General features: G+C 37.3%; 1 protein-coding gene across 5 annotated transcripts in view; it reads right to left on the reverse strand.

Annotated features, from left to right (window-relative positions):
• Nucleotides 1–26,784, reverse strand: part of NAALADL2 (N-acetylated alpha-linked acidic dipeptidase like 2) — a 1,369,359-nt gene that overhangs the window by 831,250 nt on the left and 511,325 nt on the right. For 4 of the 5 annotated variants that reach the window (XM_070802872.1, XM_070802828.1, XM_070802665.1 and 1 more), the window contains one exon: nucleotides 13,523–14,024. In XM_070802872.1, the coding sequence (XP_070658973.1) occupies nucleotides 13,523–14,016 (494 nt within the window). In that variant the 5' untranslated portion in view covers nucleotides 14,017–14,024. Of the gene's footprint in view, nucleotides 1–13,522; nucleotides 14,025–19,147; nucleotides 20,016–26,784 lie in introns of those variants that run through there. The other variant, XM_070802773.1, reaches the window with a different exon arrangement.

Below are 26,784 nucleotides of genomic sequence, written 5' to 3' on the forward strand. Positions count from 1 at the left end.
GACACCTATAGCCATCTCTGCACTGTCCTTCTTATTTCCAGTCCCTTCCTGTGTCCAACTCGTGCTTCAGAAAGTGATCATAAGAAAAGGTACTTCTGGACTTGTATTCTCCTACTCAGAAATCATTGATAATTTATCATTATATCAGAACCAACTTCTAACCAACTTTGCTCCAAAATTCCTCATGAGATTATCCTTACTTCTTTACTCTTTACAGTATTTTATTTTTAACAAAAATGGGCTGCTGCTTCTTCTGTGCCTACTGCTGTCATCCTAAAGAATGTAGTTTTCAGTAGGGAGGCTAGACTTCTCCCTGTTGAGAGCCAAGATATTTTATTTCTAAGGTGGAATAAGTTTTATTAGCAAATATGATCAGGCACTGCATACAGTATGCATTATTTTGGCTGACATTGAAATTCTTGGATGAAATACTTAAAATATCAAAGGCAAGACTGACGGCCATGACTTGGAAGAAGAAAAAAAAATAACATGAATGTGAACATCAAGTTGACAGAAGAGGAGAGAAGTAGAGAACAGACACAGGTTGGGCTACACTCCAAAAAAAACAGCCTGTGAAGGATGGTGGTCAATGAGAAATTACCACTGGAGAATGGCTGAAGACTTTTTACTAACAAAAATAACAGCAATAAAAAATAGATGATACTGTGTTTTAGGGATGTCCCTGGTGGTTCAGTGGTTAAGAATCTGCCTTCCAATGCAGGGGACACAGTTCAATTCCTGGTGGAGGAACTAAGATCCCACATGCCATGGGGCAACTAAACCTGAGCACCTCAACCTCTGAACTCTGGAGCCCATTTACCACAAGCCCACATGCTTCAGCTACAATCTAATGCAGCCAAAAAATTTTTTAAACAAATTAAAATTATGTGTTTTACATGCTAATCCCTAAGTACTTTTTTATATCCCTTTAAAAGCACTGCAGATGGTGAGTGCAGTCATTAAATTAAAAGACTCTTATGCCTTGGAAGAAAAGTTATGACCAACCTAGACAGCATATTAAAAAGAAAAGACATTACTTTGCCAACAAAGGTCCATCTAGCCAAGGCTATGGTTTTTCCAGTAGTCATGTATGGATGTGAGAGTTGGACTATAAAGAAAGCTGAATGCCAAAGAATTGATGCTTTTCAACTGAAGAAGTTGAAGAAGACTCTTGAGTCCCTTGGACTGCAAGGAGATCCAACCAGTCTATCCTAAGGGAAATTAGTCCTGAATATTCATTGGAAGGACTGATGTTGAAGCTGAAACTCCAATAGTTTGGCTACCTGATGCAAAGAGCTGACTCATTTGAAAAGACCCTGATGCTGGGGAAGATTGAAGGCAGGATGAGAAGGAGATGACAGAGGATGAGATGGTTAGATGGCATCACCGACTTGATGTATATGAGTCTGAGTAAACTTCAGGAGTTGGTGGACAGGGAGGCCTGGTGTGCTGTGGTCCATGGGGTCGTGAAGAGTCGGACATGACTGAGCTACTGAACTTAACTGATATGAAATTGGGACAACTATCACCTACATTTTATAAATGAGGAAAACTGTGTTATAAGTTTAAGAAATTCCTCAAGATCATACAGTTGAATATAGTAGAGCTGGGATTTGATCTGATGCAGACTGATTCCAAATCCATTTCCAAGTTGTTTGCATTGCTGTGCTATAAATCCCCCTGACTTCATGTCTTCAGTGGTATGGAGGTTACAGAAATGCAGTATTGGCACTACAGAGAACAACGATATGTGTGAAATGTCCCCAATTTACCTTTTCCAAACAGCCTGACTGCAGAAGTTGGTGGCACTGAATCATAAGACTCCTGAGTCTACGTGTTCCAGGAGTGACCTGTACTAAAGTTATCTGTGGACAACAGCTGAGTTGTGAGAAACTGCTTCAAGGTAAACTAACTCAGGAGCAGATGGAAACCCAAGTCTTTATTATTTTCCCAAATAAACTATTAGTACCTGCCTAGAAAGAATCAAGGTTGATACTGGAGCATTTGAGTCAGTATTGAATTCAACAGTAGCTGTAGGTACATATTCCTATTTCTTATCACTCTGATTTCAGAAACACTAGACATACATACTCCTATGACAAATTTGTATTAAATAGTTTCATCTGCAGAAAAACACTGTATGACCTCTATCAACATTGAGTGTGCAGCTTAGATATACATTCTGGGAAATCCTGGTCAATATGTCAAGGCCAAATGAGACCTAGAAGTATGTTTGGTTTGCTGCTAAGTTTTGCAGGCTTCTCTAGGTTCCTCTTCAGATGCTCACTTCACTTCCACTCATGCTGGATAAATTTTCCATGGATGAATCTTCATTCTTCTTCCCAGGACTTGTACACAGCCAACACAGAATATGGGAGCAGAGCTTTCTTGGATCAGAACAGCTGAGCTGCCATTTCTCAAAGTCTCTGTTGTTGCCTCTTTCTCCCATTAGCTTCCACTGTATCCTCTTCTCTTCCCTTCTAAGAATTTTCTATTCCAGTTTCTCATGGTAGCATTTCCTTGCTGGGTTATTTTATAACCCAGGTTTCTAATTTAGAAACCTTCTCTTAATTCAGCTGGCAGAAGGAAAACTTGATTTGTTTTGTTAGTGATTGTCATCTTGTTTCTCTTACTTCAAATTGTAGTCTAGTTTTCCTTTTTTTTTTTTTTTTTTTGGGGGGGTCATTCTGTGTCATTTTCACAGCTTCTCCTCCAACCAGTCAGCAAATTATTTTTCAAGTGGCATCCTCCCAATGGCTAAATTTCTTTTTCCTGCTTAATGATGGTTGTTGTTCAGTTGCCAAGTCGTGTCTGACTCTTTGCAACCCCATGTACTGCAGCAAGCCAGGCTTCGCTGTCCTTCACCATCTCCTGGAGTTTGCTCAACTATTATTGTAGCAATACTTAATACCAATACTATCTGTCATTCCATTTGCCCTTATTCCCAGCAGAGGAAAAGATGTTTATTTCTAGCATGAACATTGCTAGCAGCAATCACTGTCTTCTCTATATGTGTGGCTACTCCAAAGCTGCTACTTTCTCAATTCTGAGAACCCACACCTTGAGACTTTTCAAATCCTCTGGTCCCGATTTCTTCTGGACATTTCCTGCTAAAAGGGTCACATTTTTCCACCAAAAATACTATAATAGGAAACCTTTTGATACTCTGTTCCTATTCATATGAAGGACTCAGCTGCAACATATATAGATGTTAAGAAAATTCACTTCAATATATTTTAATTTTCTTGTCTGTAAAGCAGCACTCTCACTGATACTGCCTGCAGCCTTAAACAGCTAACATGCACCACTGAGTGTCAGACCATAATTACACATAATTAGCAAACTGCAACTCTTTCAAAAGATTATAACTGATTAAACAAGAACTAACAGCTAAAGAATCCATGGTTAACAAATCATTCTTAGAATGATCATTTCAGAATAAGGCAGCTGTAAGAAAGATTTTACTTATTGTGTAATGTGGAGTTAGTGGAAAAAAAACTAAACAGAAACAACCATGAGTAATGAGGCAGTCCTTAGAAATGAGGCTATTTGGGGAAGCAGAGCAGAACTTTAAGTAAGTGACCCTTTCTTCAGTAAATTTAAGGAGACACAGCAATGGAGCAGTGCTTCTTATTTAGAATTAAATTCTGAGTTGGATATTGCAAATAAATAGAAATTTAAGGGTCATCAGAAGTCACCATCTCTTCCCATTTGCTGCTTCCTACTGAACTCACTCTTTACAAGTGGGTTAGTTTTATATTTTTTGTTGTTTATTTGCAAAGATAGTGGTAAACAGCAAATAAATCAGCAGGGAAAAGAGTTCCATGGAAGCAAGGAGGACCGACAGGCTCCACCAAAAATCTGCTAAGCAATCTATAGCCCCATGGACATCCCAGGGTAAAGGTCCAGAGGAACTGGCCTGGCCCACCCTCCAGGAACACAGCAAGTGTCCACTTGAAACTGAATGGACCACTTCATTCAAAATTAACCCCTAGAGACCTTTGCAAATTAGTCAATCTCTCCCTCCTTCCCTTTCTACTGACTACAATGCATCATTTTGTGTCATTATGCTTAGCTGACTGAACAACTATGTTCCCATTGGTTCCCTCTGGCCAGTGGGAACATAAATACCATAAATGCAGATATCCTGTAGTCTTGTTCATCATTTTGGTGCTAACCCAGCACACAATAGGCCCATAAGAAATAGTTATTAAATAAATACATGCATAAAGAAATGCAGTGATGTTAAAAGGCACCTTGAATAAGATTTTGATGATAGCCCATCAGGTGTAATTTTTTAATGGAATATAAATTTTATTAGAACAATACAAACCCTTAAATTAGAAAGGTGAAGTGTCTCCTTTCCCTATAACAATGTATAGCTTCAACAATGCTTCTAACTCGTTAGCACTTTTCTATATAAATATATCATACGCTTACCTTTGTGTATAATTTAAAGTCTTTGAAACATAATTTTAAAATTTGAACCAGGACAAACAGATTGAATGGGAATTTAGTTTCTCTAAATAAGAATGGCAGAAGGAAGGCTCAGATCTCTATTATGTGGCATGCCAGCAGCAAGTGACTCACACCCAGCTATGGCTCACAAGAGCAAGATGCAGAAAAAAATGTGTAAAGGTTTGGCCAAGAGAAAAACCCACAGGAGGTCACAAGGAGTAGCAGCCTATGAAAATCTGATACAGTTTATTAATATCTTGGCTGCCCCTCTGGGCTGAAACAAACATTTTTTCTTCCGTTGTGCTTTGCTCATGTGAATAGCAAGAGTATTCTGAAATAACCAGTTACATTCTGCCACCCAGACACACTGAAAGCAGCTATAAGATAATTTCTGATGTTTCAATCAAATTACAAAAATTATCAGGCTAATAAATTAGAACTTTTAAAAATATGTAGCAGCTTGAACTACAATATTGGTACAAGCTGATCTTACAAATTGTTCCCTACAGAATAGAGTTAATATGATGAAACTTGAGTGAAGAAATAGAGAGAAAACACCCACACTGATTTTATTTTTATTGAAGGTAAAAGCCACCTGCACACATTTCTCTTCAGAGAAAAATGTGCAGTTTCATTTTTCTCTCACAGATGGAAATGTACTCCACAGAACTGGAATGACTTCTTTTGTTTCTTGTTCTATCAGAGTTTGATTTGCATATTTGGGGACATGATAACATGTTCTCTGTGATTTAAAGAGTTTATAAAAAGGTAATTTGATCTTAAATTATAGTTTTCCTTATTTCTAATACTGAAAGCTGCACACCCTTCTGAGAAGTGAGTCATGAGAGGAAGACATTAGCTTGCCTTGTATGAGATAAAAAAAAAAAAAAAAAAGTTCCACAGGGGACGAGTTACATATTATGACACTACTAATATAAGACTCATTTGGATTTAATTCATCACTACATCATGTTGCACAGGAAAGCAATTTTTAAGCAATAGAAGTGCACTTCATTTGTAAAGGACCCAGCTATAACACACAATCAGTTATTGAAGACAGAAACTGATTTCCCAAATCAGGCATATAAAATTTAATATATTTGCTCCAGTTATAATGAAAGGGAAGGGAATTTCAATGCCATTTTTTTCCAGATAAGAATGACTCTTTGTAAATTTTGGAAGATGCATTTTTGCTTTGGGAGTTGACTACATTTTCATACCACCAAATTTAATAAGTTGAGGAAATAAAGCATTTTTAAAATATTTTAAATACCTGGTAGACACTTAGAATGTAATTTCAAATTCTATTCTATAAATTTATTATTACATTATTAAAAATAAGATATCAGATTAATAAAATAAGTATAGTGATGATCATGGGCTTTTAAAAATTAAATTTTCCATATTATTCAGTTTAATCCTAAAGACTGACTAAATTATTTTAGAGTGAAAAATTCCCAGGCAAATTGCATTGGTTTATTTAAGTTTCCTAAATCTGCATGTATTACTAGTTAAGGTTCTCCAGAGAAAGAGGACAAGGATGTATGTATGTATGTGTGTATACACACACACACACACACACACACACACACACACATATATATATATAGAGAGAGAGACAGGGAAAGGGAGGGGGAGGGAGGGAAGGAGGGAGATATCTATTTTAAGGAGTCAGCTTATGCAATTGTGGAAGCTTGGCAAGCTCAAAATTTATAGAGTAGACCACTAGGCTGGAGACTCAGAGAAGCATTGCAGTTCAAGTTCAAAGGTAGTCAGTGTGATGGTAGAACTCCCTCTTCTTCCAAAGAGGTCAGTGTTTTTCTATTAAGGCCTTCAACTGATTGGTTGAAACCCATCCACATTATTAAAGATAATCTGCTTTACTCAAAGTCTACTGATTTAGATGTTAATCTCATTTAAAATAAAACAAAACACTTTCACAGAAATATCTACAATAGTGTTTGACCAAACATCTGTGCACTGTGGCCTAGCCAAGTTGATATATAAAAATAACCATCAAACTGTAGTTATATAAACACCTAACATTTGGGAAAGAAATTCACCTATCCATTTTGTTAGTTTCCCAAGATAGGGGCAGTGGAGAGGAAGCTTTCATCATCCATTTTTAAATATCTGCATTACCAACCAACTTTACTTTCTCTCCCATTAGCTAGAAATATCCATTTTAAAAAAAATTAGGTGACTGCAATAAAATATGCAATGTTTACAAAATTCAGTTCACTTCAGTTGCTCAGTCATGTCCAACTCTTTGTGACCCCAAAGGACAGCAGCACACCAGGCTTCCCTGTCCATCACCAACTATTCAAGCTTACTCAGACTCATGTCCATCAAGTCGGTGATGCCATCCAACCATCTCATCCTCTATCATCCCCTTCTCTTCCTGCCTTCAGTCTTTCCAGGCATCAAGGTCTTTTCCAGAGTCAGTTCTTCACATCAGGTGGCCAAAGTATTGGAGCTTGAGCTTAAACATCAGTCCTTCCAATGAACACCCAGGACTGATCTCCTTCAGGATGGGCTGGTTGGATCTCCTTGAAGTCCAAGGAACTCTCAATAGTCTTCTTCAACACAACAGTTCAAAAGCATCAATTCTCCAGTGCTCAGCTTCCTTTATAGTCCAATTCTCACATCCATACGTTACTGGAAAAAACAAAGCTTTGACTAGACGGACCTTTACTGGCAAAGCAATGTCTCTGCTTTTTAATATGCCGTCTTGGTTCAGTTCAGTTCAGTCACTCAGTCATGTCTGACTCTGCAACCCATGAATCACAGCATGCTAGGCCTCCCTGTCCATCATCAACTCCTGGAGTCCACCCAAACCCACGTCCATCGAGTCGGTGATGCCATCTAACCATCTCATCCTCTGTTGTCCCCTTCTCCTCCTGCCCTCAATCTTTCCCAGCATCAAGGTCTTTTCAAGTGAGTCAGCTCTTCACAACAGGTGACCAAAGTATTGGAGTTTCAGTTTCAACATCAGTCCTTCCAATGAACACTCAGGACTGATCTCCATTAAGATGGACTGGTTGGATCTCCTTGCAGTCCAAGGGACTCTCAAGAGTCTTCTCCAACACCACAGTTCAAAAGCATCAATTCTTCAGTGCTCTGCTTTCTTTACAGTCCAACTCTCACATCCATACATGACCACTGGAAAAACCATAGCCTTGACTAGATGGACCTTTGTTTGTCATATCTTTTCTTCCAAGGAGCAAGCATCTTTAATTTCATGGCTGCAGTCACCATCTTCAGTGATTGTGGAGCCCCCCAAAATAGGTCTGTCACTGTTTCCATTGTTTCCCCATCTATTTACCATTAAGTGATGGGAGCAGAAGTCATGAACTTAGTTTTCTGAACGTTGAATTTTAAGCCAACTTTTTCACTCTCCTCTTTCACTTTCATCAAGAAACTCTTAGTTCTTCTGCCATAGGGTGGTATTATCTGCATATCTGAGGCTATTGATATTTCTCCTGGCAATCTCAATTCCAGCTTTTGCTTTATCCAGCCTGGCGTTTTGCATTATGTACTTTGCATATAAGTTAAATAAGCAGGGTGACAATATACAGCCTTGATGTACTCCTTTCTCAATTTGGAACCAGTTGACAAAATTACGTCTTTTAAATTATCTACTTTAAATTTCTTCTATAAATTACACTGATGAGATTATGGGATTAATGTTTTTAGCTGCAATTGTCAAATATATTGCCTAATTTCTAAAGCATGGATTGAGATTTTCAAATTGCAAATTTCAAAGGGCCATCCATGTAGGTTATTTGAATCTTATTTTATTGACATTAAAAAGGGACATGAAAGAAAGAAATGTGTAATCGGTTCCCAACCTTTCCATGTTTAACTATACTTCACTCCATTGAATGTGATCATTACCAACTTTTCTATTGCAAGAGTGTCAGGAAGTCAAGTGAATCCACAGGAAACTGACATACATTATCCTCAGAGGAAAAGGTTTATTTTTCCCTTGCACTATATCTGACTGATCTTGTTCCTTTTTTTGGAATGAATAAGATCAAGAAGTGAATGGATGAAAAAGCCTATTATAGTCAATGTAGGAAAGATATAAGAAAAAATGTGATAAGCCTTAAGGTTGAGCAGTTTTCAGGATAGGCAGCCAGTAAGCACAGATGATCTTGGTATATATGACAAAAATATTTCGCTGACCGTCACTGAAAAAGAGTCCTATCTTTATGTAAAATACATTCCTCCCATTAAGAAAAAATCAAATTTGAAAAACTAAGACTTCCTTTATCTTGATCCTTAACAATCTAATTCATTCCTGGTGTTTCATATCAGAGACAGATTTAGTGAAAAAGATAAAGAAAATGTGCTTACTAGGAAAGTAAGTAACCTAATTGTAGTATGTAACTTCGAATATAAAATAATTGAGTGTGGAGTGTGTAGAGAGCAGGAAGAGGGCAAGAGATAAGGGATAGGACTGAGAGAAGGAGAGAGGGTAGAGGGAGAATCCTTTGATTCTACTTCAACATTAAAAAGGAAGAAAGCATGACTTCCAGCTGAACTGGCCCTAGCCTGAGACAACCCATCCTGACACTGGCAGAGCACGAAAAGATCTGTCAGGGAATCTACTTTGCACCTCCACCAAACCTGTGATCATAGAAATATCTTTCTGTGCAATGTTTACTTGCATTTCTTCTTTATAGAAAGGAAATGCTCTCTAGATTAAACAGAATACCATTAAAAACTGTCGAGTGATTGGCAGACTGCTTGGAATGCAGCAGACACACAGCACATGTTTTCATTAGAGAAAAGAAAATCTGCTACCGTTAAAATCAACTTTTTAGCATATGTATAAGAATGTATATACATTAAAAAGTCAAAGATTTTATATATATATATATACACACATATACATAATTTTGAATTTCAGTAATATACATAAAGAGTCAAAAGTATATGTTATTTTCTTTTAAAAAATGAACATACACATAGAAGTGAAGGCTTTATAAGAAGGTCTATATTTTGGGTACATTGTCTCCTGCAATAAAGATTTACTGAGTGACCACGTACTATGACCTAAGGACTGGGCCATACTCACAGTTCTTTCTCTCCTGCAAGATAGAAGGTGGTTTATGTCAACAGAAAGAGAGAAAATAAAGTACTGATTATTGTAGGGAAAGAGAGAAAGAACTCAACTGGTGGGAGATCAAAAAAGGGGATTATAGGGATTCCCTGGAAGTCCAGTGGTTAGTACTCAGGCTTTCATTGAGGCACATGAACACCCTCAAAGGTTGCCTAGGATTAAGAAGGTGTCCTTTGCTTCAAAGACCCTCTGTCAATAATCCTCATTCATCCTCTTAGTGGGTGCTGCTCTTGCTCCTGCCAAAGGCCTAAGGATTGTGAAAGGCATGAGCTTTCACCTGTGAGTTGAGCCAGTAAGTTAAGGGAATTAATGTCACTCTACATAACACTGAGAAACTGAGTGAAGCAGTTGCTTTATCTAAAGTCCAGAGTAATAAAATATTATGGATAATTAAATAAATCTTATCCTTTGTATTCCTTCTGTGATTAAATTTGAGACAATATGCACTTGCTATCTGGAGAGATCAGTGATAGAATAGCTAATTACTTTCTTTAGGAACCATCACTCTATTACTGTTAAATTCATTCTGCTGTCATTTGCATAAATTGAATTATGTGCACTGCTTAAATACATTTACATGTTTTTCTCCAGTTCAAATGCCATTTGCTTTACTGCCTTCTTCATATTTCCCAACCTTCCTGCTCTCATTCCCTCTAATACTAAAATTGGATAGGAACACACACACACACACACACAAAAGACAGGCTAAGATATAATTCAAGACAGAGGAAGAGCAGGAAGATGTCTGGAAAGTGCAGCTCGAGACCAGAGAATAATTGCTTATAGCATCATCCTCAAACCTGGCATTTTAAAATTATAACAGTAAATATATATATATGTATACATATACACACACACACACATATACATATATATATATATATCTCAAGAGAGAGAGCTAGGCACGAGCTGTGGGGTCAGAGGAGAAATAACTGATGACAATTTATACATGTCCTAAACTTCTAAAGAGTTAATCAGCAGCTAAGAAAATATGGTATTTTATTTAATGTTTGTAAAGATCATTTCACAGTATAACTTTTAACTCCTGGCTAATTACTTGTAATAAGCCAGAGAATAATGAAAAATATTGCCTCTGTCCAAATAATGCAGATATTTTAAAAATCTAAGAATTTTTCTTATTGTTCATTTCATTTTTATTTGTTAACAAATAAAATACATCAACTAAATGAAATTCAGAAAAATGGGACACCATATATGAAGTAATAGACTATTTCACTACTACAACATTCAGTAAATATAAACTTTTAAATTATAAAAGTAGTTCATACATGCAAAAAAGAACTACAAGTGGTCAATTAAGATATAAAAGTTTGTCAACACTATTTTTGGCCTATCAAAACAAAAAGTAACGAGGACCTAGAAGGTTGGCAGTCCTACAAGGCAATTTGGTAACACAAAGCAAACAACTAAACAAATTTAAACTCTCTGAATCTGTGATATGCTTCCAGGAATTTATCAGAAGGGAATAATTAAATACACACACTTATGTATGAAAATGTAGGTACAACCTAAATGTACATTTGTAAAGAACAGGTTCAATAAATTCATGTCCTCTACATAAGGGAACACCAGCAACATTTTAATGTCATGACTCAATTCTGTGTTTATTGGTTTGAAAATGGTTCTCACTATACTGTAAGTGGAAAAAATTCAAAAGCAGAAGTCAAAAAATATACATGGTATAATGCAATTTTGCTGCTTGATAGGATAAGATAGAAAGAATAAAATTATGGGAGTAAAGTGGTAAGATTATGAGTGTATACTGTATTATTTTCTAATTTTCTGTCTATTTCACTTATAAGAAGGGGAAATAATAATTCCCTTTCATTAAAAAAAGATACAATATTAGGCATAATTAGAAAGTGGAAAGAGTCTGACACAACTGGGTGACTTCACTTCACTTCACTTCTTCAGCAATAAAAGCACAGTGTCCTAACCTTTCGATTTCCAGGGAGGGAGAAAGTGGAAAGGAACTAAAGAGCCTCTTGATTAAAGTGAAAGAGGAGAGTGAAAAAGTTGGCTTAAAACTCAACATTCAGAAAACTAAGATCATGGCATCTGGACCTATCACTTCAAGGCAGATAGAAGTGGAAACAGTGGAAACAGTGACAGACTTTATTTTTGTGGGCTCCAATGCTTTGGCCATGTGATGAAAAAAATTGACTCATTGGCAAAGACCCTGATGCTGGGAACTATTGAAGGCAGGAACTGGGGATGACAGAGGATGAGATGGTTGGATGGTATCACCGACTCGAAGGACATGAGTTTGAGCAAGCTCCAGAAGTTGGTGATGGACAGGGAAGCCTGGTGTGCTGCAGTCCATGGGGTCACAAAGAGTTGGACACAACTGAGTGGCTGAACTGAACTGAATCAACAGCCTTCCTGCTGGGTTCAGCCAACCAACAGATAACTGGGAGGAGGGCAGAAGGAAGAGCGAAGCCGTGGTACTTCTCACTCTGCTTTCAGTGGTGCCTCTGGGTGAGGTTATGTCCCCCACCAACCCATTTGTGTATGCAGAAAGTTCCAACTTCCACTGAGTTTCCCCAACTCACTCTGTTTCTCCAGCCTAGGTTTAGTAATGACTCTATTCTTCTGTTCATCTGTTGGCTGTCTCAGTGTCCCCAAATCGGCTTCTAAGTTTTTCAGCTCTGTTGAAATTATTTCCCTATTTTAAATGCCCTCTCTTTTAAATATTCAGGGAGTTTTCTGCTGTGGTTGGATCCTAATTGATACAATCACTCATTGTAAGACAATGTTGTATCTTTCACTCGATTCACTATAAGTAATTGACATTGAGAAATACCATGGAAGTTGTTAGTTTCTTCATTTGACAGAGACATAGAGGGACACAGAAAACAAATGATCATGAGTCGTGTGATGTTCAGACAGAATTATATTTCACCAACATCAGTGTGATATGTCTCTACATAGATTAAATGGTGCATCTGCAGTGGGCATGCTCCCTAGAAGATCCCTAGAAATGCATATGTGCTAACATATTAATGGTAATAAGTTGGTGTAACCCAAAAGGAATATCCTTATGACTTAATATCCCTTTCTCTCAACTATCTACACACAACAAATACGTTTCACTTAGGTTTAGTCTTTATTACCAAGTATGGAAGACCCAAGTGAACACTAATAATTAATCTTCCCTTCCAGTTCCTCACCTCTCTAAATACGTCAACTAGGAAACCCTTTACAATTCAACATATATGTTAATGATAGGATAAGCAATAAAATTTAACTTACCCATTTGTCATATGATTTGAGTGGAGCTTTTCCCAAGAACTCAGAATTAAAGCCTGATAAAAATATTTTATCATTTAACTTATAAATAACACATTCTGGCTAAAGAGGTCATAGGCAGACTTACCTTAAAAGAGAGATGACCTTTTACAACTGCCTGATACGTGGAACCCAATGTGTTTCAATAAAAATACTCATTGGGAAGCTCAGTGATGCAGTGGATCAAATACTACCAGTGTTTGCCTTAGCTCCTGACAGTTATTTCAGTTCATAAAGCACATTTATTTTATTCTGATGTCATTAAAAATTTCAATCATATGGCTAATGCACTAGTTTTTATTACATGTACATCCAGCAATCTTTGCATCCCAATTTGCCCTACCTGGGATTTCCCAAGAGGGAGAAAATATAGTGGCTCAAGTCTTTTAGTCTCTACAGTGGTTATGGTTCTTATCATTGATTATCAAAGCAACGTCATAAATTTGTATTATAGTATCATAAATCTGAAACCATGCATCCCCCTCCGTGAAGGGGTTATTGGTAAGTTATGTCTCTCAGCTTGCAAGACTAACTTTAAACCATGGAAACATCACCAGTAGGATATTCCCTGTAAGACCTCTTTCCCAGGAGATGCATCCCACCAACATCCATTTTTTGCACACCTACCTGAAAGACTTCTTAATATCTTCTCCTTGGATTGTCTTGAGAATCTCCTGGTATAAATGAAGATCAAGTGTTCCTGAAGATGTAGCATTTGAAGGGCAATTTTTATGTGAGTAATAGCCTATCAAGATTCCAGAAATAAATAAAATGATTGCCGTGCAAAATATTTTTAAAAGGCGGCAAAAGTTGCAGGGGTTGCTCTTTGGTGCAGATCTTGTATAATGGGTCACATAGTCAGATTCTTCTTGAAGTCTCTGAAACCTTCCTTTGGGTGAAGTTGCTGGTTGAATGGGATCAAGATTGAGGTCTGCAGTCTCTGAATTTTCCAGATTCTGATTCTCAGCACTATTTAGCTGGAACTGGTCAAAACCAGGCTCTTCCAGTTCCTTTTCCATGTCCCACTCTAAGTCAAGTGCAGTGGCTTGGAGGTCATCATTGTCTAAGTACTGTGAATGTCCTGGAGCTCTTTGATCTGCATTGACCTTCTGATAGGCCATCTTTTTACCTGTGAAAATAAGAAAAGTATATTTTCTAAAAATAAACCAACAAAGACAACCTCCAAGGTGAAAACAAGTAATCTATATCACGTTCTAAGTCATTTCAGCTTCAGTCATATCACGTTCTAACTCTTTGAGATCCTTATGGACTACAGCTTGCCAATCTCTTCTGTCCATGGGATTCTCCAGGCAAGAATACTGGATTGAGTTGCCATGCCTTCCTCTGGGGCAATCTTCCCAATCCAAATTAGCTGTTTAGAAAATTGTAATGATTATGAGTAGGGGAAATACATCATTCCTGTAGTATGCATAAGTGCATGCATGCATGCTCAGTCATGTTCAACTCTTTGGGACCCCATGGACTGTAGCCCTCCAGGCTTCTCTGTCCATAGGATTTTCCAGGCAAAAATATTGCAGTGGGTTGTCATTTCCTCTTTCAGGGGATCTTCCCAACCCAGGAATCAAACCCGCATCTCTTGCATCTCCTGAACTGGCAGTCAGATCCGTTACTGCTGAGCCACTGGGGAAGCCTCCCTAAAGAAAATCATTCAATAATAATTTAATCTTATACTGTGCTGTTGATGTTTACTATAGGAGAAAAGACAATAAATAAAAATAGAAGGCACTTGATGCAAAACTATGAGAAAACATAATATGTACACACACACAATTCTTCTGAAGCTCAGAATAAAACTCAGATGCACAACTGCATTAAAAATAATATATGCAATGAAGAAAAAGTTTAAACTTGTTTTTCAAGGTCACTTTTAAGAAAAACTGAGAACAGAAGCAATAATGCTGTAACTTTTTAAGTTAAGATGAGGTGGGAATAGGGGGAAGACCCTGGGATCAGTTACATTACCAGAGCTCATTTTAAAAATGTAAGTTCAAGGTAAGAATGAAAACAGTAAAATGAAGTAGCACCTCTATAGAAATTCAAGAAGCAAAATATGGTGTTTTGCCTACTCATGAGTTATCAAAATGATTGGAAAACCTTGACACTACCATAGAAAGCTAACATGTTCCCTGGGATTAATGACATGAATTGGCCTGGCTCACTGAACTTTAAATAAAGTCTGGGATGGCATCTATCCAAACAAGGAAGCCTTTTGCCAGGATAGGAGGGTTTAGTTTCATAACCTTGCTACAGAGTGGCAGATGGAGGCTTTTCTCCCCTACACAGTTCTGGATGACAGTTTGCTGTGTCCTGCAGAGTGGTATTAGGATAACTGGGCTAATTAACTACAAGTGGTCTTCAGTCTGTATTCAGTAACACACTGGTGTATTGTGGTTGCAGATTAAGAGTATTTATACTTAAATTTTCTGTGTATTAGATTTGTCATCCCAGCTGGATTCTAAGGTCTCTCACTATGTTTTATGATTTTTTCTATGTGCACCACTGTGATGGGTGAAAAATAGAACATAGCCGACAACTGATTTCCCAAATGCCTTAGGGCCAGTTGTGAACAAGTGAACTCTAATGAAGGTACAAAGACTAAGGTACAAAGACTTCATGAAAGAGTGGCATTATGTACAGAATTATGGGTATATACAATTTCAATCCTGGCTGGCAGGTTTCCATATACATTAAAACGTCCTGAATGTTTAAGACAATTCAAGTACCATTAAGTATTAACTTTACAATATAAAAAGTTTAACTCCGATTAAATTTCTCATCTGCTACCATATCTTCTAGGATTTAGTCTTGTACAGGCTGACTCAATAAAGATGAGTATCTAATATATGTCAGGTACTGGAATAGGCAGTGAAAACGAAGATGAATGGGTCCCTATTCCTCAAGCAGGGAACGATTCAAAAAGAACAACAGACCTTTGAACAAACAAGTCAGTCACATAACAAATGCAAAAATGCAAGGGAGACTCAGTGGTGATGGATTCTAGCAGGAAATGTGGGAAATGACTCTCTGTTGAAGTTCTTTCTAACTGGAGAGAAGAGAGGAGTACTACTGGAGAGAAGGGAGAAGTTAAACTAGGGCAGACAAGGGGTGTGAGAGGAGAGCAGCTAGGCGGGGGTGAAACATAAAAACACACAGATGAACACGAGTGCATGGTACATGGAGCACTTGATAAACCCAGACTGGCGTGCTATGACAGGGGAGGGAGCACAAGAGCCTGAGCTGGAGAAAAAGCTAAGAAAGGGTAATCGTGGCCAAAAGGCTTACCTTCTCTGCAACTCAGGGTCTTCATTTGTGAAATGGGCATGATGGTAACATAAACCTCATAGTACTGTCAATAGAATTAACTGAGATAGCGAACGTAAAGCACCAATTTGGGTCATATAGGCCGTATGGGTTTAAAGGGCCATTTCTTATATTGGAGGAGGGAGGAGAGTCAAGGATTGTTGAAAGAAATAAAATCAGTTAGATAATATAGAAGACAAGACATAATTCTTCATGACATTGTGGAAAAGGGAAGAGGTTGCATAATATGCTCACACACGCACACTTGACACACAATATGAAGCTTGTTGTTTTACAGTTAGTCCCTGTGTAGACTAGGGTCTTTTTTTTAAAGTGCCACATGGCATACTAACTGTTATGCAGGTGTTTAATTGGTACTATGTATTAGAACAGCCTGAGGAGTGACTCTTTTTTTTCCCCTCCCTCTTCTGTTCTGCCTCCTTCCCTCTCCCCTTTTTCTGCTTGACCTGTTTTCCACAATGATTCAAAAAAAAAAAATGCATTATTTGAACTCTTTGGTCACAACAAGACAAGCAGAGAAATGGAGTGATTATGGAGTTAGTGATAATTATTGACAGGTTAGGAGATGGTTATCAGAGAAGGCAATGGCACCCCACTCCAGTACTCTTGCCTGGAAAATCCCATGGATGGGGGAGCCTGGTGGGCCGCAGTCCCTGGGGTCGCTAAGAGTCGGACACGACTGAGCGACTTCACTTTCACTTTTCACTTTCATGCATTGGAGAAGGAAATGGCAACCCACTCCAGTATTCTTGCGTGGAGAATCCCAGGGATGGGGGAGCCTGGTGGGCTGCCATCTATGGGGTCGCACAGAGTCGGACACCACTGAAGCGACTTAGCAGCAGCAGCAGGAGATGGTTATAGTTGGTTAAAAAAAAAACAACAACAAAAAAAAAAACCAGCATGAGACATTACTAGAGAACAGGAAAAACCTGAAGGCAGTAGAAATAAAGTATCTTTAAAATCCATGATTCTAACCTATTTCATATTACAGAAGAGAAAGCTGATGTCCAATGCTGAATCATTCTTTTGGCTGAGAAAAGTGATATTTCAGGACACATTTCAGGTGATTTGTGGTTTTATAAAACTATTAGATTAATGTTAGTGATTAATAAACTGTGGTGTTAAAAACCCCACAATCCATTTTTTAATGCACACTGCAAAATAGTACAATTTCTAGCAGTTATCAATTTTTTTTTCTTATTTGACTTATCTTGACATATGATTATTTACTTCTTTAACAGTTCAGTTTCTGCATTATTGATTTATTTAGCCACTGTTTCAATATAGTTTTCTAGATTTTTTTTCCTCCCATTTTAATGAATCAGAGTGTCTCTAATAGTTTTCTTTAAAAATACTGAATTGTAGACTGTGGTTTATGCTCAAGGAAGATTTTGGCACACAGAAGTTACTACAGAAAAGTGAGATCACTAATTCTGACCTCTAATACAAACATTCAAAGTCATTTCTCTACAAATCATTTACAAACCAACTGCAGTGATGAGGAAGAGTTTTCATTTCTAGCCTGACAATAGGCATTCCATCACCTGTACATCAGCAATTTAACGCTTTTCAAACATCAGACAGAGCCATCAATTAGAATGTTATGCAGATACAGATATTAACTCCTCACCATGATGGATATCTCCCTGACATCCTTACTACCACTTCTGGACTCATTACAAATTTATAAATTTACACTAAATTCTATCTTCCAGGAGACCAGTATCTGCATGGATTGAGCCACTTGATCTAACAAAACCCAAAATTTTAGGAAAATTTTCAAAGAAATAGATTGTGATAACATATAATGGGCTTCCCTGGTGGCTCAACTGGTTAAGAATCTGCCTGCAGTGCGGGAGGCCTGGGTTCTATTCCTGGGTTGGGAAGATCCCCTGGAGAAGAGAATGGCCACCCACTACAGTATTCTGGCCTGGAGAATTCCATGGACTGTATAGTCCATGGGGGTCTCAAAGAGTCAGACACAACTGAGGGACTTTCACTTTCAACACATACAATAAAGCACTGAAAAACTTATTTGATAAATGTATATTATAGATCATTAGAAATTCATTTGTTTAAAATTATTTTAAGGAAAAAATGGGGAAAAAATCTGGTGGCTCAGATGGTAAAGAGTCAGTCTGCCAAGCAGGAGACCCAGGTTTGATCCCTGGGTTAGTAAAATACCCTGGAGAAGGAAATGGCAACCCACTCCAGTATTCTTGCCTGGAGAATTCCATGGACAGAGGAGCCTGGCGGGCTACATTCCATGGTGTCACAAAGAGTCGGACACAGCTAAGTGACTAACACACACACACAGGAAAATATTATACCTTTTTACAAAAGCATAAATCTCAGCCCTGACAGTTTTGTTTCACTTACCCTATTTAAAATGAACTTCTCAAAAATTAAACTGAATAAAATTAATGATATATTCAATTTTAAATAAGGATGAATTATTTCATTTGTCCCACAAATAACATAGCTTTCTTTAAAAACCTATTACCCATGAGACCAAGCAAAGGAAATATCTCATTTTTTTTTTTTTCACCAGAACTTTAAAATTCCCAAATACAATGGAAATTTTATATTGTAAAAGGAAATCTTCAGCAAAATCAGTATGTCTTAGGTATGATTGCATAATTAGGTCAAACTTCACACATTTTCTACAACTGATATACTTGATTCATTCTAACTTATACTGTCATATTAGTTTACAGCTACCATATATGAGAAATTTTTTAAAAATACATGGGGCAGATTTTAGAATCTACCACATGAATTTTTCCCTAAAAGAAATGTACTTAGTTCAGTTCAGTTGCTCAGTCGTGTCCGACTCTTTGCGACCCCATGAATCGAAGCACGCCAGGCCTCCCTGTCCATCACCAACTCCCAGAGTTCACTCAAACTTACGTCCATCAAGTCGGTGATGCCATCCAGCCATCTCATCCTCTGTCGTCCCCTTCTCCTCCTGCCCCTAATCCCTCCCAGCATCAGAGTCTTTTCCAATGAGTCAACTCTTTGTATGAGGTGGCCAAAGTACTGGAATTTCAGCTTTAGCATCATTCCTTATTCCTTCCAAAGAATGCCCAGGACTGATCTCCTTTAGGATGGATTGGTTGGATCTCCTTGCAGTCCAAGGGACTCTCAAGAGTCTTCTCCACCACCACAGTTCAAAAGCATCAATTCTTTGGCGCTCAGCTTTCTTCTCAGTCCAACTCTCACATCCATAGATGACCACTAGAAAAACCATAGCCGTGACTAGACGGACCTTTGTTGGCAAAGTAATGTCGCTGCTTTTGAATATGCTATCTAGGTTGGTCATAACTTTCCTTCCAAGGAGTAAGCGTCTTTTAATTTCATGGCTGCAATCACCATCTGCAGTGATTTTGGAGCCCCCAAAATAAAGTCTACATCAAGTCATAGAAACTTGTTACCTTTCTTGAAATAGAAGTATTTATTACATCCTTACATTCTTTATTATACTACTTCTTTTTATTTTGTTATAAAATGTAATTTTTATGAAAAGCACAATTTTCAAATACCTTATTTATTTAGGTGGAATCCCTTCCTACCCAGGCCCACAGAGCAGGCTAAATTGTTTTTAAAATTCAATATACTCAAACATTTATCTTTTATACACACTTATTCTTTTGTAAGGGAAAGAAAACAAATATAAGATGAACTAAGAGATATCTTTCTACACTATGACAAGCTTAGATCAATAAAAATGAATTTGTATTCTTACTAAGCATATGAGTAGTTTAAAATAAATTGATACTTCTGAATGCTATCTTTCACACATTTTTACTGGCTGAAACTAAGTAAATTATATAAGTGTAAAAAATGAATATAGAAATATGCTAAAATTTAATATATAAAATATAGTCTTTCAAATCTAATAGCACAACAGCTGGCAGATACTTTAGAAAATAAATACACAGTAAATGAAAGTTTCATTTTAATAAGTTATATATTACAGATGTCACTTAGAAATAAAATTATGGCACTGTTACTTCCTTGCTCAGCATTTGCAGAGAGGGAATTTACTACATGAATGCTCTGAACTTATCAATCTCTAAATTAACACTATAGTCAGACTACTTAGTTCACATCCTAGCTCTGCTATGTAATTTAAACCAATCATTTAATTTATTTATACTTAAACTCCATATTTGTAAAATGGATATATTAAGACCATTGTATTTGCATGTATTACTACATGCAAATAGTATTATAATACTACTTATATTACTACAAGTGATATAAATTATTAAAGGTGCTTAGAACAAGGTCTAACACGGTGTAAGTGATCCACTAACACAGCATCACTCCACATCTATAGTGTTTAAGAAATTAAATATTTGGAGCATAGAACTTTAAAATACAGACTTAATTAAATTATGACCAGAGGGCTTAAGTTTCAATCACAAGAACCTGGAGATAATGAGATGGAGCAGTGTACTCAAGCACTTTTGAGAATGGGAAGCATCTGTTAGTCATTAACTGTGCTTTAGATAGATATGAGAGAAGTGGGGCTGATATGTACACAAAAGTTATCATTACATTTGACCTGAAACTGCCAATTCTGCATCCTGCTATTAGAGTTGAGTTTCTTTACAGTCAATTAAAAAAAAAACAACAACAACAATAGCTTTTACCTAATGCTCAAGAGTTCGGTTTAACTATTTAAGGAATTAGCAATAATTAATCAAGAACATGGGTCAGGCATTTTTTTGTAGAAAACCATGTTTGCTTAGATGGTTGACTTGATCCATTGACTACGATGATACTGATAGTATTTTAACTGTAACAGTATAAAAGACCATATAGATCTTATTAGAATTACGAACACATCTAAAGGCTTTTCTACTTGTAAAAGTTATTTTACAAGTAAGATAAATAAATGAGGCTGGCAGATTAATTTGAAAACATAAGGCAGAATCTCAGTTTCCTATGACAGCTCTATGATTGAATCTTTATTGTACAATGGGGAAAAATATATTCATATAGTGTTTCCTGAAGCTTTGAATGTCAAATCATTTGCTGGTTGGACTGGATTGATTTGAGGCAGAGGCATTTCTTAGAAATGTCAGTGCATCATCAGAAGGCATTCATTATGCACCTCCGTGCAGCATCACTTTAGATGCTGCACCAGTGAACAAGGAGTGCCCAGAGGAATTTTTATATTTCAGTTTAAGGATATTCCTTATAGGCTGAAAACATTTGACATAAATTTTTCAGTATGAACCTAGTTTGTACAAATAAAGCCTATATTTGTGAAATAAATTTTTGTTGTTGAAAGCTTTAATGGTCTCAACTTGAGAGCAGGGCCAAAGATAAAACTATAAAAAGAGTAATACAGAAGACTCTCTTCCCTGACTTAATTTTTTCCGTATAATGAGATTTTTTTTTTTTCCATCTGGTTTTGTGAAATGGAACCTGGCAATTGCTACAGTGTCTGGAAAGGCAGTAAGAATTCCTTATTTAATTGCAATTTTGTATGATAACTGTATAAAATAATGACAATAATTATTTGTTGTTCATGCTTCACTAATTTAAAGACTTTATAAAGTAAGGGGAAATTATTATCTGTGCTTTATTTTCAGGGGGGGGGAATACAATTAGGCCAAACCTACTCTGAAACAGGTAATTGTACACTGAATTTAGGGAGAGTAGATCATCAAGCTGGAGGTATATAACTAAAACTTAACTCCGAGGCCTGAGTACTTTGATCTCTAAATGACATGTAAAAGGTATATTTCTAGGATGCCAAATTTATGAGCTATAAATTGCAAAATGCAGTCAAAACCATTTGAGGGAAAATTATTTGATGAAATCCAGCAGGTTTGTGTAAGTGTACTTTATATCACTTGCATATGTATGACCACCTGGCAGTTCCCTGAGTGGGCTGGCTTTCCTTTGGATACTTATGTGTGATGCACACTAACTGAATAGTTTGTTGGGCCCACCCAAGTTCCTGCATTTAAAGTAAGGTTTTTCCAATATCAGAATGATATAATTCAATACAAAACTTGGCAAAGAGAAGACAATTTAAATGAACTGAAATAGTGAAGTATACTCTATGGCTCACTTGAATAGGTAGATACTCTAGATAGTACTATGTGTTCAAATTATTATGTGAGTTTCAATTTCCTCTAGCATCACAAAACTATTTTAGGGATGTGTAAATCATTCCTGTTTCTGCCATGACTCCTTTCCTGGTCATTTTTTATGTTGATTCCTTCTAGATTCTAGAGTATCCTTTGTTTCCCCTTCCAGGTCATCATTGCATTTATTGTAAAGTATGTATAAAGTATCCACTAACTTGTGCAGAATTTACATCCTGTCCCCCTTCAGAGTAATGCACATGGCCTACACTAGAAATGTACATACAGGAGAGAAAGGACACCACAAACTATAAAATAAATGAGAGGATAAAAACTCATCATGTAAGGAAAGCCACTGAAAGTCAGCGTTAATGTAGGTGTGAGCTTCACTTAAGTCACGATGCAAAAGGGTCTGTGGGGTCTTCTTAGGCTCAGCTTTCCCCTAATCTCACTTGTTAATTATAAAACTGTCAGTTTTAGCTGAAGAGTTTACATTTTTTTTTTCTGAGTTATCTCTCTTTGTAGTTGCCAATTTCCAATATGGTAAGCAACTTTATCTAGTCAGAGAAATCTATAAGTCTCTTTTATATCTTTAACTCTTAGATTTGAATATATAACACACCTATCTTATGGTATCCAAAATCATGTGCTAATAGATATGATTTACGGAGCCCTTAAAATAAGCAAGGATTTACTATAAGCTTAACACAACGTATATGATGTCATTTAATCAAACAATCCTAAAAGTTAAGTACTAGTACTATTCCCATTTTACAGATGAGGTATCCAGGTGATACTAGTCATAAAGAACCTGCCTGACAATTTAGGAGACATAAGATGTGGGTTCAATCCCTTGGTCAGGAAGACCCCCTGGAGGAGGGCATGGCAACCCACTCCAGTATTCTGGCCTGGAGAATCCCATGGACAAAGGATTCTGGCAGGCTACAGTCCATGGGGTTGCAGAGTCGGACATGACTGAAGCGATTTAGCAAGCATCTGTGACTCAGGGATTAAGTCATTTCCCCAACTTCTCACAGCTATTAAAGTACAAGTACCTGGAGCATCACAGCTGACTGTCAAATTCCAAAACCTACTATTTTCAAACATTACAACATTCAGACTCTGAAAGTCCCCCAAAGCTGGTATGATGTTAGCAATTTCAGAGATCTGATGGGCTTATTTATCCTTGTTTTGTCATCAATATGACTACAAGCACCAGTTGTGCATTAAATCTGAATGATTCTGCCTGGATCCTTAGATTCCCCTGGAGGTTGCTCTGACTCTAGGACCTAAGAGATCTCTGTGGCTTGCTCTCTGCATTGCCCTGGCTCACACTGATGTTTCTGGGCACTGTGGTTTTAAATAAGGGAGAATTGCTTCCATGTCCATTGCTCTGAGGGGAAAAAAACACACACACATACACAATCTCCACTTTATGGTCTCTTCTAAGCAATATTTTTAAAATTTCTTTTCTCTTGCTAATGGAGGACAAAGAGCAGAACAACTGTGCTTAGAACTTGGAAACTACAGTTCACATTCAACCTGCTGCTGTCCTGTTTTCAGGCATTCGAACCCTTTGATTCAAGCCCTACTACGTGTAGTTTGCATGAATCTAAAAGGGCTTGAGAATGTCAAGAGTTAATGTGTCAATACATAGTGAAATGGCACCCACCCCAGTGTTCTTGCCTGGAGAATCCCAGGGACGGGGGAGCCTGGTGGGCTGCCATCTATGGGGTTGCACAGAGTTGGACACGACTGAAGCGACTTAGCAGCAGCAGCAGCAGCTCTGCTCTGAGACCTGCCTGCCAGGAGGAGCTCCTTAGCTTCATAGATACACTGCAATTTTTTTATCCTTTCAGCCAATGTGAATGATCTTAAATTGCTACTTTTTGACTACAGCTCTTGGATTTCTGGGAACAGACAGAAGAAGCTTTTATCTACATGAGGCCACTAAACATTCCATTTTTCACTTTTTTCAAAGGCACTTATTGGCTTACTTTTTTTTTTTTCCCCTCTTGTTTCCCTTCTCTGAGGAGGTGTATTCTAAAAAATATTTCTAAGATTGATGGCAAAGAGTGTACTGCCTATGTTTTCTTTTTTTTTTTTTTAATTTTATTTTTAAACTTTACATAATTGTATTAGTTTTGCCAAATATCAAAATGAATCTGCCACAGGTATACATGTGTTCCCCATCCTGAACCCTCCTCCCTCCTCCCTCCCCATACCATCCCTCTGGGTCGTCCCAGTGCACTAGCCCCAAGCATCCAGTATCGTGCATCGAACCTGGACTGGCAACTCGTTTCTTACATGATATTTTACATGTTTCAATGTCATTCTCCCAAATCTTCCCACCCTCTCCCTCTCCCACAGAGGAATACAGTATACTAACGCATATATATGGAATTTAGAAAGATGGTAACAATAACCCGGTGTACGAGACAGCAAAAGAGACACTGATCTATAGAACAGTCTTATGGCTTACTTTTTAAATAGCTTTACTCTTCAAAAAGTATCAACAGGTTTCTACCAACTGGAAGTGCTTTATTTTAAAATTTGTATCCCTATGTTTCCTAAAATCATAACACAGAAAGACTATTCAAGGTCTAGGTTGGTAATTCAAGACACACAGAAACTGTGCTTTTTGTTTTCGAAATGATTCTTCTCATACTTGGTCCTTAAGGGTGTTATTAGGAAAAAAAAAAATGTTAATAGATGGTGGGAAAGGAAGCAGCCCAGAAAAACACACAGGTAGAGAATGTTTATGTTCACTTAAAATTCAGTTAGAAAATATGTATCATATAGTTCAGTTCAGTTGCTCAGCGTGTCCAACCCTTTGCGACCCCATGGACTGCAATGGACTGCCGCACAACAGGCCTCCATGTCCATGACTAACTCCCAGAGTTTACTCAAACTCATGTCTAAGTCGGTGATGCCATCCAACCATCTCATCCTCTGTCGTCCCCTTCTCCTCCTGCCTTCAATCTTTCCTAGCATCAGGGTCTTTTCAAATAAGTCAGTTCTTTGCATCAGGTGTCCAAAGTATTGGAGTTTCAGCTTCAGCATCAATCCTTCCAATGAATATTCAGGACTGATTTCCTTTAGGATGGACTGGTTGGATCTCCTTGCAGTCCAAGGGACTCTCAAGGGTCTTCTCCAACACCACAGTTCAAAAGCATCAATTCCTCGGTGCTCAGCTTTCTTCACAGTCCAACTCTCACATCCATACATGACCACAGGAAAAACCATAGCCTTGACTAGATGAGCCTTTGTTGGCAAAGTAATGTCTCTGCTTTTTAATATGCTATCTAGGTTGGTCATAACTTTTCTTCCAAGGAGTAAGCATCTTTTAATTTCATGGCTGCAGTTACCATCTGCAGTGATTTTGAAGCCCAAAAAAGTAAAGTCTCTCACTGTTTCCATTGTTTCCCCATCTATTTGCCATGAAGTGATGGGACCAAAAGCCATGATCAGAAAACATTCAGTTTTCTGAATGTTGAGTTTTAAGCCAACTTCTTTAGTCTTCTCTTTCACTTTTATCAAGAGGCTCTTTAGTTGTTCATTTTCTGCTCTAAGGGTGGTGTCATCTGCATATCTGAGGTTATTGATATTTCTCCCGGCAATCTTGATTCCAGCTTGTGCTTCATCCAGTCCAGCATTTCTCATGATGTACTCTGCACATAAGTTACATAAGCAGGGTGACCAGATAAAGCCTTGATGTACTACTTTCCCAATTTGGAACCAGTCTGTTGTTCCATGTCCAGTTCTAACTGTTGCTTCCTGACCTGCATACAGATTTCTCATATGAACCATCCCACATCTATATTGGGTAAATTCTGAAAGACTATCCTTCAGCTAAACATCCAAGAATAAAATCCTGATGCAAAAATTTTAGTATTAAGTTTATAAGCTGTTATACCATAGAGTTAAGGAAATTAAAATTGGAAATTTAACCAAAAATACAATGATAGGAATTCACTATAGTTAACAGCATGGTATGCTCCTTATAAGACAAATATCTTGTATGTTAATTCACCTAATCTTAGAGCTAAAAATGAAATTAAGTGAATTATTATGTTTGCAAAGATTGTGAAGCTTTCAATTGACAACTGATGGCAGAATCACAATTGAAATGTTTTTTAACATAATCTCAAGCAGAACAATAGAGCAACAATTTGCCCAAGATTTTGTTATTCCTTACTTCTAAAATGCCATATCCATAATTATATACATACATATATAGATACAGATATAGATATAGGTATGAAGCTAAACAAGAATATATTTTTGCAATGATTTCTTCTAGACCTCCCATTCATACAAAATATATAAGGTTATCTAGAGAAAAGATGACAAAATTATTTTAACACACAAAGTCCAAATTCTTTCTATAAGTGACCTTTCCTTTAAGTATGATAATACTAGTAATTATTAACCTTTTCA

This window comes from Bos indicus, chromosome 1 (assembly GCF_029378745.1).
Source record: "Bos indicus isolate NIAB-ARS_2022 breed Sahiwal x Tharparkar chromosome 1, NIAB-ARS_B.indTharparkar_mat_pri_1.0, whole genome shotgun sequence".
NCBI classification, from domain to species: Eukaryota; Metazoa; Chordata; class Mammalia; order Artiodactyla; family Bovidae; genus Bos; species Bos indicus.